Source organism: Balaenoptera borealis, assembly GCF_965194805.1.
Source record: "Balaenoptera borealis genome assembly, chromosome: 21".
NCBI lineage: Eukaryota > Metazoa > Chordata > Mammalia > Artiodactyla > Balaenopteridae > Balaenoptera > Balaenoptera borealis.
The window spans coordinates 24192057-24208768 of NC_138880.1; the positions used below are offsets into that span (position 1 = coordinate 24192057).

General features: G+C 48.1%; 1 protein-coding gene across 7 annotated transcripts in view; it reads left to right on the top strand.

Annotated features, from left to right (window-relative positions):
• The first annotated feature begins 2169 nt into the window (after positions 1 to 2169).
• CENPU (centromere protein U) overlaps positions 2170 to 16712 on the top strand; it is a 77926-nt gene continuing 63383 nt past the window's right edge. For 2 of the 7 annotated variants that reach the window (XM_082375321.1, XM_082375320.1), the window contains exons 1-3: positions 11103 to 11356; positions 14464 to 14512; positions 16281 to 16398. In XM_082375321.1, coding sequence (XP_082231447.1) covers positions 11118 to 11356; positions 14464 to 14512; positions 16281 to 16398 — 406 coding nt within the window. In that variant the 5' untranslated portion in view covers positions 11103 to 11117. Of the gene's footprint in view, positions 11357 to 11425; positions 11596 to 14463; positions 14513 to 16280; positions 16399 to 16712 lie in introns of those variants that run through there. The other 5 variants (XM_082375323.1, XM_082375325.1, XM_082375322.1 and 2 more) reach the window with 5 other exon arrangements.

Consider the following 16712-nt stretch of genomic DNA (forward strand, 5'->3'; position numbering starts at 1 on the left):
TGGTCCGGGAAGATCCCACATGCCGCAGAGCAGCTAAGCCCGTGCGCCACAACTACTGAGCCTGTGCTCTAGAGCCCGCAAGCCACAATTACTGAGCCCGTGTGCCACAACTACTGAAGCCCGCACACCTAGAGCCCATGCTCCGCAATGAGAAGCCACCGCAATGAGAAGCCCGCGCACCACAATGAAGAGCAGCCCCCACTCGCCGCAACTAGAGGAAGCCCGCGCGCAGCAACAAAGACCCAACACAGCCAAAAATAAATAAATTTTTTTTAAAAACCGGAAGCAATATTGTAACAAATTCAATAAAGACTTTTAAAAAAAATGGTCCACATCAAAAAAAATCTTTAAAAAAAAAAAAAAGCCTCCTCATCCAGTCTGCCTTGTTAGTTAGGTTATTAAGTTCCTCGTGTCGTCTTTTTCTGCCCTGCACCCTCTTGCTCTCGTTCCCTCACGGGAACTGTGACCTTTCTGTCTCCTCCCTGGGCTCCCAGCACAGGACTTAGGAACTGGTGGGTGTTTGTTAAATTACTCTCATTTGAACAAATATTTGAAATTTTGAACCAAGCTTCTGTAATGAGGTTGATAGAAACACTGTTTTGTTTTCTTTTCTTTTTAAAAACAATTCTGGTAAAATACACATAAGATTTATCATCATCATTTTTAAGCATACAGTTCAGCGGCATTAAGTGCATTCACACTGTTGTGCAACCGTCACCGCCATCCATCTCCAGAACTTTTCACGTTGCAAAACTGAAACTCTGCCCATTAAGTAATAACTCCCGTTCCCTCCTCGCCCCAGCCCCTGGCCACCACCATTCTGCTGTCTCTGAATTTGACTACTTTAGGTGCCTCGTATGAGTGAATCATACAGTGTTTGTCCTTCTGTGTCTGGCTTATTTCACTTAGCATAATGCCCTCAAGGTCCATTTGCGTTGTCTCTCACTTTTTATAGCTGAATAATATTTGTACAATTACACCACATTTTGTTTATTCATTTGTTTTGTTTTTTGGGTTTTTTAATAAATTTATTTATCTTTTTATTTTTGGCTGCGTTGGGTCTTTGTTGCTGCACATGGGCTTTCTCTAGTTGCGGCGAGCAGGTGCTACTCTTCGTTGCGGTGCGCGGGCTTCTCATGGCGGTGGATTCTCTTGCTGCGGAGCATGGGCTCTAGGCACACAGGCTTCAGTAGTTGTGGCTCGTGGGCTCAGTAGTTGTGGCACTCGGGTTCAGTAGTTGTGGCACATGGACTTAGTTGCTCCATGGCATGTGGGATCTTCCCAGACTAGGGCTGGAACCCGTGTCCCCTGCATTGGCAGGCGGATTCTTAACCACTGCGTCACCAGGGAAGACCCTGTTTTGTTTTTTTTAGATTTTTTTTTTTTTTGATGCGGACCATTTTTAAAGTCTTTATTGAATTTGTTACAATAGTGCTTCTGTTTTTATGTTTTGGTTTTGGCCACAAGGCATGTGGGATCTTAGCTCCCCGACCAGGGATCGAACCCGCACCCCCTGTGTTGGAAAGTGAAGTCTTTTTTTTTTTTTTTTTAATTAATTTGTTTATTTATTTTTGGCTGCATTGGGTCTTTGTTGCTCCACATCCTCACTTTACTTTCTGTTTTCTTTTCTTTTTTTTTTGATAACGCCCATCCTAATGGGGGTGAAGTGGTATCCCACTGTGGTTTTGATTTGCATTTCCCTAATGATGATAAGATCAAGCATCCTTTCGTGTGCTTATTGGTCACTTGTGTATCTTCCTTGGAGAAATGTCCTTTGCCCATTTTAAAAAATTGGTTTTTGTTATCGAGCAGTAGGAGTTCTTTATATATTCTGGATATTAACCCCTAAACACTGTTTCCAATTCTTAACTTTCATGGTGCACTGTATACAATGGCGCTCCATCCCCCGAATCAAAACCACACCTCAAGCCCAGGGGTCTCTGTCTCAATCGGGCAGCAGTGACCCTGCTGCCCTGAGAGTTCACCTTGCCCCTCCCCGCAGGTCCAGCTCTGACACACCCTCACTCTGGGTCTAAACTCAGAAAAACAGTTTGTTTTTAAGTATATTTGGCGTTTGGTAGTTAAAGTATTTTTGCCTCGCTTCTGCTTTTTAGATTACTTGGAAGAAGAAGAAGAAGAAGAAGAAGAAGAAGAAGAAGAAGAAGAAGAAGAAGAAGAAGAAGAAGAACTGGAATGTGTTGAGCGTTGCCACGTACTCTTCTGAGCATCTTACACAGGTGACCTTTTCACGTTTGCAACCCTCTGAGCCAAATGCTCCTGGTGTCCCCATCATACAGTGAGGAAACTGAAGCACACGACTTGGGTCAGCGTCATACACTGAACAGAGTTGGAGCTGGGCAGTCTGCCCCTGGACACTGAGCTTTCAACTTCACGCCGTGGAGGTTTCTTGTCTGCCTGCGTCAGTAACCTCCTGACAAAACGTGTCATTGGATTGTTTCTTGGTGCCAGCAGTTATGCCTCTAAGCTTTGGTCCAAATGGTTTTGATTCCTACCTAATGATTGTTCTTTGTCATAGCAGAGGCCAGTACCACTTCCCAGTTTTATTCTGGTTCATGGGTCATCAAAAATTAAATATGGTTGCTCTCTGTGATGTTGGAAACCCCAAATCCATCAAGGACGAAAAGTTAGGTAGAACCTGCCGCTCTGTTTCATGAGGAAAGTAGGTGTAGAGCTGGGTCACAGACCTGTGGCATGTTCATGAGGTCCCTCGGACGTCCTAGGAATCATCAGCTACGGAGGTAGTAACAGCTATAGGGGGCTGTGGGCTCGCTCTGGGTGGTGAGCTGTGCTGCGCTCTTAAATTCTCAGAGGGGTTACGTGGTGTGATGGTTAGCATTCTGGACTCTGACTTATGTTCTCATTTAATCCTCGCAAAACCCCTGTTAGGCGGGTGACCAACCCATAGTTCTGTGTCTAACATCAGCTAAGTGCCAGACACAGTTCTGTGCTATGGGGATGCAGCAATGAGCGCAGCAGACAAGATCCTTGCCCTGGGGCAGCTAACTTTCTAGCCGAGAGAGATGGACAGTAAACAGGAAAGCAAATGAACAACTTCGGATTGCAATGGGTGCCTTGAAAACAACGCGTAGAGTCTTAGCGAGGGGCCACGAGGGCCTATTTTAAGTGTTGGGGTCAGAGAAGGTCTCTTTGAGGAGGTGACACTTGAGGTGATAACCTGAAGAATGAGGAGGAACCAGCCTTGCAGAGGTTTGGAGAAAGAGGTTTCAAATAGCAGAAGCAGTGAGTGCAAAGGCCCTGAGGTGAGAAAGAGCTCGCTCTAGTCCAGGCCCTGAAAGGAAGCCGGTGCGGCTGCGGCGTCATAAGCACGGGAAAGAGTGGAACAGAAAGCAGTTAGAGGAGAAGGAGGGCCGGTTACCAGGCCTTGCAGCCCAGAACGGAACCTGGATTTTTCTCGGGAGGAAACCAGAGGAGGGTTTTGAGACAAGGAGTTCATTCCCTGAATGAACCCCTCCTGGTGGCTGCAGAGCGATCAGAGGAGAAGCACGAAACCCGGTCAGGACAGGCTTACCTGCGTAAGGCAGCCTGAACCGGGTTGGCGGCAGTGGAGATAGAAGACAGGCGAAAGCAGCTGGAGGTGGGACCCGTCACGTGGGGAATCAGGAAAAGGGAGGGTTCGGGGGTGAGCACCGTTGGGTGGACGGTGGAGCCCTACTTACCGAGACGAGAAGACCCCGGGGCGTTGGTTTTGGGAAGGGAATCAAGAGGTTGGATTTGGGCAATTTCCATCTGAGGTTCCTGCTGGACAACCACGTAAAGATAGATATGAGTCTGCGCCTCGGAATAGGGGTCCCCAAGCCCCGGCACCAGTCCGCAGCCTGTCAGGAGCGGGGGGCCGCACAGCAGGAGGCGAGCGGCGGGCGGATGGCCGAGGAGTGGAGCTCCATCGGCCGCTCCCCGTCGCTCACGTTACCGCCTGAACCATCCCCCTCCCCTCCCCGGTCCGTGGAAGAATTGGCTTCCAGAACACCGGTCCCTGGTGCCAAAAAGGTTGGGGGCCACTGCCTCAGAAGACGAGTCAGGAGACAACAGATTGCAAAGTCCGCAGCACAGGAAAGGTATTTCAGGCTGAGGGGCTTTATCAGGCAACCTGGGGACCGGGAAACCTGGATAGGAAATCGAGGCGGCCCCAAACGGACCCCTGGGGAGCTCCATAGTGGGGCGTTGATGAAAGAGCCAGCAACGGGGGTTGAGAGTCACCTGCCATGAGGAAGGTGGACACCAAGCGTGTGGCATCCCTGAAGCCCAGAGGGAGAAGTGTTTCAGAAAGGGAGGGACGGGGTGGGCCGGTTATGTCGTGTGCTGCTGCAGCAGGGAATAAGGTGGGGAGGAGGAGCGTCTGCTGGATTGGCAATGGCGTCCACCTTGGCAATGAGAGTCCAGCAGAGTGGGGAGGCCAGCAGCCTGCTGGAGTGGGTTGAGGCCTGAACTCCTAGGGAGCCAGGAAGAAGGATGGACAGTTCCGTCTTGAAGTTTTGCCGTGAAGGAAGTCAGATGAGTGGATGGATGGTAACTGGAGAAGAAGGGGAGGTGGAGAGGTTTGCTTTTCTTTGCTGGTGGTGGTGGTTTTGAAGATGAGAGATACAGAGCGTCATGATGTGATGTGATGATGATGACCTATCCTCACAGAAAATGATGACGCAGCAACTAGGGGAGAACAAGGCTGTCCTGACAGCGGGAGGGGTTAGAGCCCACAGTCAAGTGCAGAGATCGGCCATCGATGGGATATTTCAATAGGCTGATTCTTGCATTGCAACAGGAAGGGGGCTAGGGAATGCGGGGGTAGATACAGGTAGATCCAAGGTGATTGATGCAGAACAACTAGGGAGCTCCTATCTGAGTATTTCCTCTTCTTTCTTTTTTTTTTTTTTGTTGTTGAAGTATCACCTCCTTGTTATGGGTGAGAAAACTGAGGCTTGGAGAGATCGGCTAACTTGTCCTAGTAAGCGGCTGAGCTGGATTTTCTGACTGCAGGGCCTCTCTGTGTCTGGGCCACCCCCCTCCTGCCCCCCCCCCCAACTGCATGGCGTGGTGCCCGCTGCCCTGAACGTCTCAGGGGCCCAGTCGTCATGTTGGATGAGTTTTCTTAATTAGCGCATCGGGTGCAGTTGCAGTCTCCAGTGCACTTTGAGGCAGGCTATGAGGAGGCGCAGGGTAAATGCCAGGGACACTGGACTTGCCTTTTTGTGTTTCATCCATATTCCCAGCGATTGTTGCTTTTCACGGCAGCAGAAGAGAAGCTGCCCGTCTGTCCCCAACTGCTGGGCAGAGCAGGTGGACAGAGGGCAGAGGCTGTGGCAGCACCGTGAGAGGTGAGGCCGTGGGTCTGTTAGCCGATCAGGCCCCGAGCACCCCTGCCGGCCTCCAGCCTCCACCCCCTCCACGGTCATTACGGACGGCAGCCACGGCTGTGCGTGCGACTGAAGGGGACTCTCCTGTGGCTCACAGCACTGAGGGTGACCTTCTGTGTCTTCTCTGAGCAGAGCGAACCCCCTCACCCAGCCGCCTTTCACTCCTGTATCCTCCAGTGGGTGCTCAGACCTGTGCTCATCTTGATCTCACCCCTTCACCCAGCAAGAGGAATTGGAAGACTGACCCACCTTACTTATTATCCATACATTTGGCATAAAAAGAAATCTAGAATTTTCCTTTTGACTTTTAACTCCTTTGCTGTTGATTTGCTCAAATGGTGGAAGTCTTGCTGGGTGAATTCTGCTTCTGGGCACCGTTCTTCAGGTACAGAGAGATTCTGCTCTTGCCTGGAAGCAGGGGTTTTTTCCGCAAATACATTTTGCATGTAAGTTCTTAGCCACTTTCTTTTGTTGAGATTTTTAGGGAGGGGACGGTTTGGGCTGTCACATCTCTCTAACAGAAATCGTCCTTGCTAAATACGAAGGCTGCTGGATTTTCCCCCAAGAACCCTGAGCAGGCTTCCTGCTTTGCAGGGGGCTTGCTGAACTGGAGCGTGAATCACGGGGCGACAGCGGTGCTGCTCAGGGGCGCTGGAGCCCCCGCTCGGCTGCGACACTCCTGGCGCCGGTGCGGAACCAGCTGGCTCACGTGCTGCGTCGGGCCACATGCGCAGACACAGAGGGACTCTTGTTTTCGAGTCTCTTGCTTCCCTGCACCCACGATACTGCTGCCCTTACCCTGTGGGCTCCTGCCGGCTGCCCGGCCCTGCCCGGGCGGAGCGGTCACCAGGCGCTGCGTTTGGGAGAAACTCCAGGGCTGCCCCAGGCAGCTCGGCCACCGCCCCTGCTGCTGCGTCCCCTGCTGTGCATCAAATTCACCCAGTTCCCTGCATCCCTTAGTCCTCCCACCCAAGCAGGGCGCCGCCGTCTCTTGCCAGGACAACCGCACCAGCCCCTTACTCCGCCTCCTTGCCTTCGATTTTGGTCTCTACTAACTCACCCACTTTCCCTCCACTTTGCAGCAAGAATGATTTCTCTGAGTCATGTGTCTTAATCACGTGATTCACCTGCTTAATCATGCCGATGTTGCCTATGGCTCTCAAGCCTGAACCGCTGAATGTACTTAGAGGAAGGCTTGGCAAATGTGATTGCGCATCAGACCCCCTGGGGGAGAGTAAATCTGGAATCAGGCCTGAAATTCTGCATTTCTAATAAGCTCCCGGCTGAAGCCAGTGCTGCTGGCCTGTGCATTACACTTTGAGGGGCAAGGAACTGAGGGCCCCTTCCTGTCTCCCCAGCCTCATCTCTGGCCACCTCCCCGACTCGTCCAGCCATACGGGGCTTATTCTAGCTCCCAGAATGCATGATGCTCTCACTCGCCCCTGGGCCTTTGCACATGCACCCTGCCTCGAGCACTCTCTTACTCCCCCCGTGGCTGGCTCCTGTCCTTTATTTCAGTGAGATTGTAGATGTCACTTCTTCTAGGAAGCCTTCTCCGATTCTCCAAGCCCAGAAAACAAATTGTAGAGCATGTTTGTGGCCTGGCAGTGGTGTGAGGTGGAGGGGTAGGGTGATAAAGATCTTTTTATGCTAGGGCACAAGGTCAACGGGGTGAGTGAGCTGGATCATGAGGTACAGGGTGGCAGCCAGAGGGCGGGGAGAGCCGTTTCCTCCTACAGAAATTTCTAGGAAGAAGATTTTTGTGTCACCTGGGGTTGGAGGGAAGCCTGTCTGACCTGAGCTTGTCTGAAGTGTCCCTGGCTCTTCCACTGCCCCCTCCTCCCTGCTCGCTGAGCAGAAAGGATCCCTGAGGAAAGGACCCTGCTTGCCCCGAACGTTCTGAACAAGGTCAGCCTCACAACTGTGTGTGTCCTCAGGCCACCCGAAAGTCACGTCCGAGTGAGCAAGGTCATCACAAGGATAAAAACTTTTTCCAGAAAGTTCTTTTTTGACCAGAGCTTGAAAGTGAATCATGGAGACAAGTTTCTACTGTAGAAATGTTATGTCCCTTTTTTCCTTAAGAAAATCTTTTTCTTTGACGTGTTCTTTCATTTTCTTTTCTCTTTCTCCGCTTATGTGCTCCTTTGATCCTTGTACAAGTTATAAAGTTACTCCCTTCACAGGTTGGAAGTCGGGTTTTTTTTGGCTAGTGAAATCCTGGATTTTGCTAGAATGTTCCTGCCTGGGTTCCTGCACCAGACTCTCTGAGTCCTGCAGGGAGCTGGGAACGGAATCTGAAACATGAGACACAGCACTGTCAGGACGTAGTGATCAGACCTACTTAGCCATGTGATCTCAACTTGGGTAGGAGAAGTGCCAATTAGGTCTGGAAAAAGTAGATCATTAGTTACAGAGCAAACAAGTTTAGTAACCGGGTATCAGAGCCAGGGCAGTGTTGGAAAGCACATGACCTGGGGAGAGAGCTAATGTCATTGCAGTTTGCCCCGATGGAAAAATCTTTCTGCCCTCCAACTTAAACGACACCGAATAGTACTTCCTTTCTGAATTTTTATTTCCTCTTTTCCTTAAAGGGGGGCATCCAAGAGAAGGTCTCTTTCCTCCTGGGCCCCCCCGGCTCGCCCTCCTGGGATGTTTCGAGTTTGTTTTGCAGTGTCGTAGTTGTAGATGTCGAGCCGTTGGTCTGTTTGAAACAGATAACTTTAGTTTCTTCCCAATGAGAACTGCCAAGTTTAGTGGGTTATAACTGTGTACCCAATAATTCGCAGGTGCTGTAAGAAGTTAAAAAAGAAAGTCGGAAAATTGAAGAAATAAATGATTTTCTTTCCCACAATAGAAAATTACACCCTTTGCCTTAAGGGAAACTTACAGGAATGGATTTGATAAATTATGGAAGAGGATCACGCACATGAAGGAGAAAATGAGTTGAGCAAAGGCAGTTAAGATGTCTAGTCTTATTAATCTTGAACCCACTTTGAACTGACGGTAAACATTATTGACAATGTCTGAACATGGGTAAGTAGCTCTGGTCTCTGGTTACGTTTTCCAGTCTCCAGCCCATTCTTCCTCTGCCCCCTAGTGGACACAGCGCTGAACAGAACATGTAACAGAAGGAGCTCTCTAGAAAAAAAAGCAAAGAGGCACAGAAAGAAATGATAAGCCCTTCTATCTGTCTAGGGACCTCCAGATTCTTTATCTCTTATCTTCACGGTAATCCTATAAGATAAATAATAATATTCTCATTTATATTTTCATTAAACATCAAGCTAATAATTCCAAAATATAGAACTAATATATAGATCAACCTACTCCACAGGGAAGATATATTTCCGCAGGGAAGTGTCCATACCCAACCACTCAGTTTACCCCAAGGATCCAGGATGTCTTGTAGCTCTTTATTTTCTGTATTTGTATGATAAAAGCAGTAGCTTTGTTTGTTTGTTTTTCATTTCCCAAACATGAAAGTACATTACATAACTTAACGACCCACCTCGTAGGTCCTGCAGTCCCTCTGAGCTTCCCCGCGCTGCTCCGGGTTCCCCAGGGGCTCCAGACCCGCTGGCTCCACTCCTGTGTTTTCTGCCCCCATCCACCCCGTCCTGAGCACCGTCCCTACTTCTTCACAACCCCAGTGGCACGTCCTATTAGTTCTAGCCCTCTGAGACCCTGACTAATACAGGTAGGCAGGTCACGAAAGCTGGTCCAGTTAGAGTAAGTCCCAGGCCTTTTGCTGGAGAAGGAGTGCTGGGGCATAGCTGCTCTCTTTCTCTGAAGGGTGGAATTCCGACGGGAGACTTGGAAGAGCCGCCAGGTGCAGGCTCTGGGCCGGAATCCTTAGATCCCGTGCAGCCACGGTCACTTACTTCCTGTGGGGCTGCTCCTTAGTTTCCCCATATGCGAAGTGGGATTCTGGCGCCTACCACAGAGGGTTATTGAGAGGGTTAAATGGTTTCATTATACTAAACACTTGGAACGATGCCTGGATCAGAGTAAATGCTCAGTAAGTCCAGGCAATGATGATGATGATGGTGATGATGGCAGGACCCAGGCTGAGGAAAAAGCTGAGGTACAAGAAGAGCAAGAAAATGGATTCAGAGCCCTGATGGCTTCTCCAACCTCTAGATCCAACTGAGCTTGACAGCCATCCTACCGCTGGACTTTTCAGTGACACGAGCTCATAAATTCCATTATCATTTAAACCTACTTGGGTTGAGATTTTATTTCCATCCAGAGTGCTGAACCTCTTCTTGTCTTAACAGAAAGACAAGAAGCACAAGCACAAAAGGCTTGACTGTAACCCCTTTCCTGGGAAATGGAGCTATATTTCCACACTCTTATGGGTGACAAGTTTCAGTGATTCCAGGAACCCTATTTCTGTGCATCAGTGGGGAACTACCTTCAAATCCTCACAGATGATTTACTCTTCTGTGGCAATTGCCCAAATGATTCCTGGATGGGGTGAACAGGTATTTCACTGAAGAGGAATCAGGAAGTACCTATAAACAAGGAAAAGATGATCAACTTAAGGGAAATGCAAATCAAAAACACAGTAGGATACCATTTTAACTTGCTACTCAGGGAACAATATTTAAGTCTTGAAAATTCTAAGTATTGACAAGTATGTGGAGCCAAGAGGACTTTTATATACTGCTGATGGGGCTATAAATTGTACAGTCTATAAAACGATGTGTAAACTTGGCATTGTCATATAAAGCTGAAAATGTCTTTATCCCATGAGGCAATAATAGCACTACTGAGTCTATCCTTGTCTCTTAGATATGTGCCCTGCAAGACACTTACAGGAATGTTTAGCATGGCATTGTTGGTAACAGCAAAATGACTGAAAGCAACTGATGTTTCCATACACGGGAGAATGGATTAATAAAATGTGGTGTATTTACTTAATGCATTCCAAAGACAGTGAAAATGAATGAATGACAGCTACATGCATCAATGTGGATAAAACCTAAAAATCATGGCTTTGAGTAAGAAATAGCACTTCCAAAATGCATACCAAGTATCATTTATATAAAGTTTAAAAACATACAATAATTAATACATCATTTAGGGATATATCAAGGTAGAAAAACATGGGAATGAGAAACACAAAATCAGAAGAGTGGTTATCCGTGGAAGGAATGACCGTTATTACTTTCCTAACCCAGCGGTGAGCACACAGGTGCTTTTTATCTTTACGTTATATATGTTATATTCTTTAGTATGCATGAAGTATAATAATTTTTATTGTGGTAAACTGTACATGACAAAGTTCAGCATTTTAACCATTTTTAACTGTACAACTTAGTGTACAGTTACTTAGTAATTCACACTGCTGTGTAACCATACACCATTAACCACCTAGAACTTTTTCATCATCCCAAACTGTGCTTTTGGCTGTCACATCCAAGAAATCATTGCCAAGTCCAGTGTCGTGAAGCTTTTGCCCTATGTTTTCTTCTAAGAGTTTTAGCTCTTGCAATTAGGTCTTTGATCCATTTTAAGTTCATTTTTATTTATGGTGTGATAAAGGTCCAACATCATTCTTTTGCAGGATAGTACATTTTTAAACACAAAGCAAAGAATCAGAGAATATTAAAAGGGGCCCTCTCCATCTACGAATGAAGAAACTGGGGTAGAAATAAAATAATAAGCCAAGCTCACACCACTGCTTCAGGGCAGCAGCGGGGTAAAAGTCAAGGCCTATTTCCAATGCATTACACTAGACAACTGCGCAGGCGCCTAAGCACCCAGCGCGCCCCGCCCTGGGTTTGGATCCGCCCCTCGCGGGAGAGCGCCCTCTCCGACTTTCCGGCACTGGCTCCTCCCCTTCCTGGCCCCCTGGGGCGGGCCCTGGCGGCTCAGGAGTGCGGAAAACGTGCGCGGCGGACGTGGGGTGAGGGAAAACCCGGGAAATCTTTGGCGTCTCGTGGACCCGTCAGGAACTGCTTGTAAGGCGTAAACTCCAGCTCCGCTTTCGCGCTGTGCCAGGCCGGGTTTTCTCTCGCGCTCTAGGACGGGGAGGAGCCCTGGCCCTGTAGGAGGCAAGCTCGGGGGGGGGCGTGCCCGCGTGCTCAGCCCGGATTGGCCTCTGGGGGCAGCGCGGGATTTGGCGGGAGCTTCGGGAGCTGCGTCGGCGCAGTGAGCGGTGGGCTGAGATGGCCCCGCCGCGGCGAGTGCGGCGCTCGGGGTAAGTGTTGCGGACTCTCGGAGCGCCGGGCCGGGGGTGCCGCTTTATCTTCCTTCTCCGCCGGGCTTCGGCCTCTCGGAGCTGTTCGTGCTCCCTGGCTCTGCAACTGTGCAACTTGTCCTAGTGACTAACCTCTCAGGGCCTTGGTTTCCCCGTCGGTAAAATGGGAATAATAATATTCCCACCTTGGAAGGATTACGGTGACGTTTAAAGGAGTCAGTTTAAAACCGTGGCCGGCGGGGAGGGGAGAACGTTGGCTAGTGTCAGCATTACTTTGTGTGGGTGAGTGTAGCCTAAAGTAGACTCCAAATATTTTGAAACAAACTATCCAACAAATAATGAGTGCCTACTGCTTGCCAGACATTACGTTCTAGTGACGCTTACACTCTGGCTGGTAGTCAGTATTCTTATTTTCAAGACCCTGCTTGTTTTTGTAACACAAACCACAGACTGTAAAGCTGAACTAAATCTCCCGCCGCGGGGGCCCAAGCTGCCGCTTGTTATTCTTAAAGAGGGCCTCCAGCCGGGATGGGTCAAGCATTTTTTTTTTTTTTTTAATCAAAAAGGGCATGCATTTTAAAATAGGTTTCAAAACTGCTCTCTGAAATGTTATTCTTCATGGACTCATGGGCACATGTCTCGCTGGCGGTGTCTGGAGTGCATCCAAGGCCCTGCGTGGTCCTGGCTGGAGGGGCCTCGGCGTGCTTCGCGCTCCGGCTGGTACTCAAGGCCGTAGGAGTTACACCTGGGCCGTGGGAAGGCGGTCTGGAGAAGGTGCATTTGTAGATGCGGGTGAGGGTGCAGGCAGCCAAACAGCGTAGGGGACAGGCTGGAACAGGACGAAGCAGGGCGGTTGGGTAAAGCGAGACTAGGCTCCCGTGGCCAGTGGGGAGGAGGATTGGGAAAGAATAAGGGGCCTGAAACTCAGCCGACAAGAGTGAACTTTATCTGATAGGCCACTGGGGTTTTTTCTCTCTCCCTCCCTCCTCCCCCCACACACGTATATACGTACATATAACATTTTTGCCTTTGAGACTCTTGAAATCTGTTTATCCCTTCCCCTAAAACGCACTCATGCGCATACACCAAAATTTTTACGTATGTTATCACCGAGGTCTCCATCTTTTGGAAGCCTCACCTTGCTCCTAGCCTAAGGTGAGGAGGAAACTTGACCACTTTTTTGAGCACAGACAAGGCAAGAAAGGGTGGAAAGAGTGGGTTAAGAAGTTATGTGATCTGGCTTCTCGTCCTATCACTTGGCTGTGTGACCACTGATGTCACTTAACTTTTCTGGACCCCAGAATCATAAAGGCCGTAAAACTAGTATCTGCTCTACCTTCTTTTTTTGGGTCTGAGAATCAAATAGAGCAGTGGTTTTCAAATGCGGTTCCACCGGGAACTTGTTGGACATGCAGACTCTTAGCGGCCACCCCAGGTTTCCTGAATTACCAGCTCTGGAGTTGGGGCCAAGCAGTCTTGTTTTAACCAGCCCTCCAGGTGATTCTGATACCTGAGGATTGGGAACCACTGCTCTAACAGTTTTCCAACTTTTTTTTTTTTTTTTTTGCTGTAATTCACAGTAATGATGTTTTACATCACAGTGGGTACACGAACGTGCACGTACACACACACATAATAAAACCGAAGGTTTAAGAAATCTTATGTTTTATATTCTCATGTATTTATTTTTTTTAAATGCTGGGGGAAAACCTTAAAGGACATGATGGGGCAGTTGATGAAACCTGGATATGGACTGTAGATTAGATAATGGTGTCAGTGTTAAATTTCCTGATTCGGAAGTTGTCCTGTGACTACACAAGGTAACGCCCTCTTAGGAAAGACACACTGCAGTGTCCCCAGTTTACCATACACAGACACACAGGAAGCAGGTGAGACAAAATGTAAACAGTTGGTGAAGCAGGTAAAGGGTATACAGAAGGCTCTTAGAGTATTCTCAACTTTTCTCTAAGTTTGAAATTATATCAAATAAAGAAATACTTGTTCCACAAAGAAATACTCGTTCAGACACTAAACGGACTTTGCTGCCCGCTAATGGGTGTCTGCAGGGCACTTTTGAAAGTCAGGGCCTGTGTGTGGTGGTGTCGGGCATCCCCCCAGCCCTGGCACCATGCCTGGACCACAGAGGATACTCAAAGCATAGTCTTTGGCGGGATTATTTCCTGCCTCTCATATTTCCACTTTTTCTTCTGGTCACTGTTGTCATATCTTGTTTACTTTAAGCTCCGTTGAAGGTACGCAACTTTATCCTTTTATCCTAATGCCCACTGGGGGGAGCCTGAAGGGCGGAAAGAGGGCAGCTCTGGGTTTGAACTGATGCAGATGTTAACGCAGGCTTCCCTCCTTCCTGGCCGCGTGTGGCTTTGGGCAAATACACATCTGGAACATGGGATTCACTTCTACCTTGAGGACTGTTTCAGAGCTAAATGAGAAAATGTGTGTAAGAGCCAGGCACGGATGGAACGGGGGTCCAGCGCTTGAGAAAGAGACGTCTTGCTCTCTCTTGCTCATTTCTGCAGAACGCCATCCGTTGCTGTTGATTGCGACTTCAGGGACAAGGATGACAGCAGGGTTAGGAGTTTTCTGTGTCCCTGAGGGCAGAGCTATGCTATTTATACGTAGGTGTTATGAGTTGACATATAAAAAATTTAATTCAATGTGTGAGATATGGGTTCTGCTTTCTAAAAGGATTTTGCCATTACCTGAATTTCATCATGTGCACATTGTTAGTGCAACTAACAAGGAATGTAATTTGGAAAGAAAATGCTTGGATGAGGTGTAATTCTGGTGTTTCCCCCAGTTATTTTTAAGTATTTCCTTACTGTTGTGTGTGTTTTTGCTGTTTCCTAGTCCGAGATATTCAAAGAACACTGTAGGAAGAACACAGTCCACAAAAGATGTAAGTTATCTTTTTTATATTTTAATATAATTTTCTCGTAATTGACAATACAAAATAACGTTTTATAGGAGACTCAGAGTTTCGTAGACTTGGTGAGCTCAGTGTTTTCTTGTGAAAAAGCGCATTCCTTTTCCTCCTGCTCTTCCCAGTATGATGGAGAAAATGGCCATTGTTAACGTTTTGAATCTTTTTTTCTGGGCCTAGGCTGGTTTCATTTTCATTTGGATAATCGACATCGTTGAACAATTGTACAACGTTCTGTATTTTGCTTTTGTCACTTAGAGCCATTTCTCCATGTTGTTATAGTTTTCCACAGTTTATGATTTCATAATATTCCATTTAGTTTCACATTCACACGGTATTTTTACTTCAGGGTGGAGTCTTAGAAGTAAATGTCTGTGAAAGGCAGGTGCGTTTGTTTAACCCTCTGGCTAGCTCCCTTCAGAGTATTTTCCAGCGGCTTGTCCAGTTGGCCTTGGAAATTCACATGAACCACCTCTGATAGTGCCTGCCTGGGGGTGCCCGGGCGTCGGGAGTTCCGCTGCTCGGTGCCCTGCCCCCGGTTCTCTCTTTTGCGGGGTCTCTCCCCTCTGCCCCCCTAACCCCCTCCCCGTTTGGAGGGGGCCCTTTTCCTCTCTGGAAGGCCTTCTTCAGCTTTCCGGCCCTCTTCCCTCCTCGGGAAGGCAGCTGCCTTACCCAGGCCCATTTGCTTGGGGAGGATGGAGGGTGTCAGCTCCTCTTGGGCGTTCGTTCTACCCACACACACTCCATGAATAATTCTTCCCTGAGGGTCTGTGAGTGGTAGTTTTTGTTTTGTGTCTCAGTTTTATTCCATCTCCTGTGTATCTTCCAGAATTTCTTCATATTTTCCTGTCTGTTAATGGCAGCCCTCCACATTTTCCAGAGCTACTGTGGACGTTTTTCTCGTTTTCTGTATGTTGTCTTTCATTGGGATTTGAGGAGCAGTCTTCCTGGGGCTTATTAGTACATTGCACTGCAAACCCTCGTCTCTGTCCTGCAATCAGGAGTTTTTAACCTCCGTGTTTAGGAACTTTCATGGGCATGTTTCTGGGGAGAGGGCCCACTCTGGCTCAGGAGTTGGCAGGCTGTGGCCTTTGGGCCGGATCTAGCCTGCCTGCTGGTTTTGTAAAGCCCTGCGAGCTAAGGGTGGTTTTTATATTTTTAAATGACTGAAGTAAAATCAAAAGAAGACTGTCTCATGCCGGGTGAAAATATGAAAGTCAAATTTCAGTATCCATACACAAAGCTTGATTGCAGCCCAGCCGTGCTTTTTCTTTCTGCGTTGCCACCGTCTGCTTTCACACTGCGACAGCTGCGCTGCCTAGTGGCACCAGAGTCCCCACGGCCCGCAAAGTCTAATATACAGGTGACCCTTGAAATGGGAGAGTCCACTTCTACCCGGATTATTTTCAGTAGTAGGTTCTACACTGTCTGCAGTTGAAACCGCAGACGTGGAACCCCGGATCGGGAGGGCCGACTGCGAAGTCACACGGGGGTTTTCGGCTGCGCGGAGGGTGGGCGCCGCTGAGCCCTGCGTTGTCCAGTGGTCAACTGTGTTTACCCCCTGGTCCTTCATAGAAAAGCTTCCCAACCCCTGCCTTAGATGATGAGAAGAGCCTCTGCCCCCCAGGAGTGTGAAGGCTCACTTCTTAGGCAGTGGTGATGGGATCCTTGCCACGTAAATCAGCTTTGTGATGTTCTTTTTGGGAGGGCCAGTTCAATGACTTTGAACTTTATTCACTTTTAGGAAGCTGGCCAAAAGCACAAGCCTACCGATATATTTGATTTTCCTGATAATTCTGGGATCTCAAGCATCGGCAGGCTGGGTGAAAATGAGAAAGATGAAGAACCCTATGAAACCTTTGGTTAGTATTTTAAATCTTTATCCTAAAATCTTTAAAGTGGTTCAAGCAACAGCGTTTAGGCTAGTTACTAATAAAAATATAGAAATGCCTTCAAATACAAAAGTGAGGTTGTCTGCACATGAATACAATGTTCTGGGGAGTATTTGATAAGTTGAATTAATTTTTCTCACTTCTAGGTACGTTGGAACTAAGAACTCTGTTAAGTGTTGTCCAAGTGGAGCTCTCCTAGTAGCATTTGTCAACAAGCCAGCCACATTAGGACAGCTGCTGTAGACCTTTGTAACAAGAGGAATATAAAATGTATTTCTCACTTC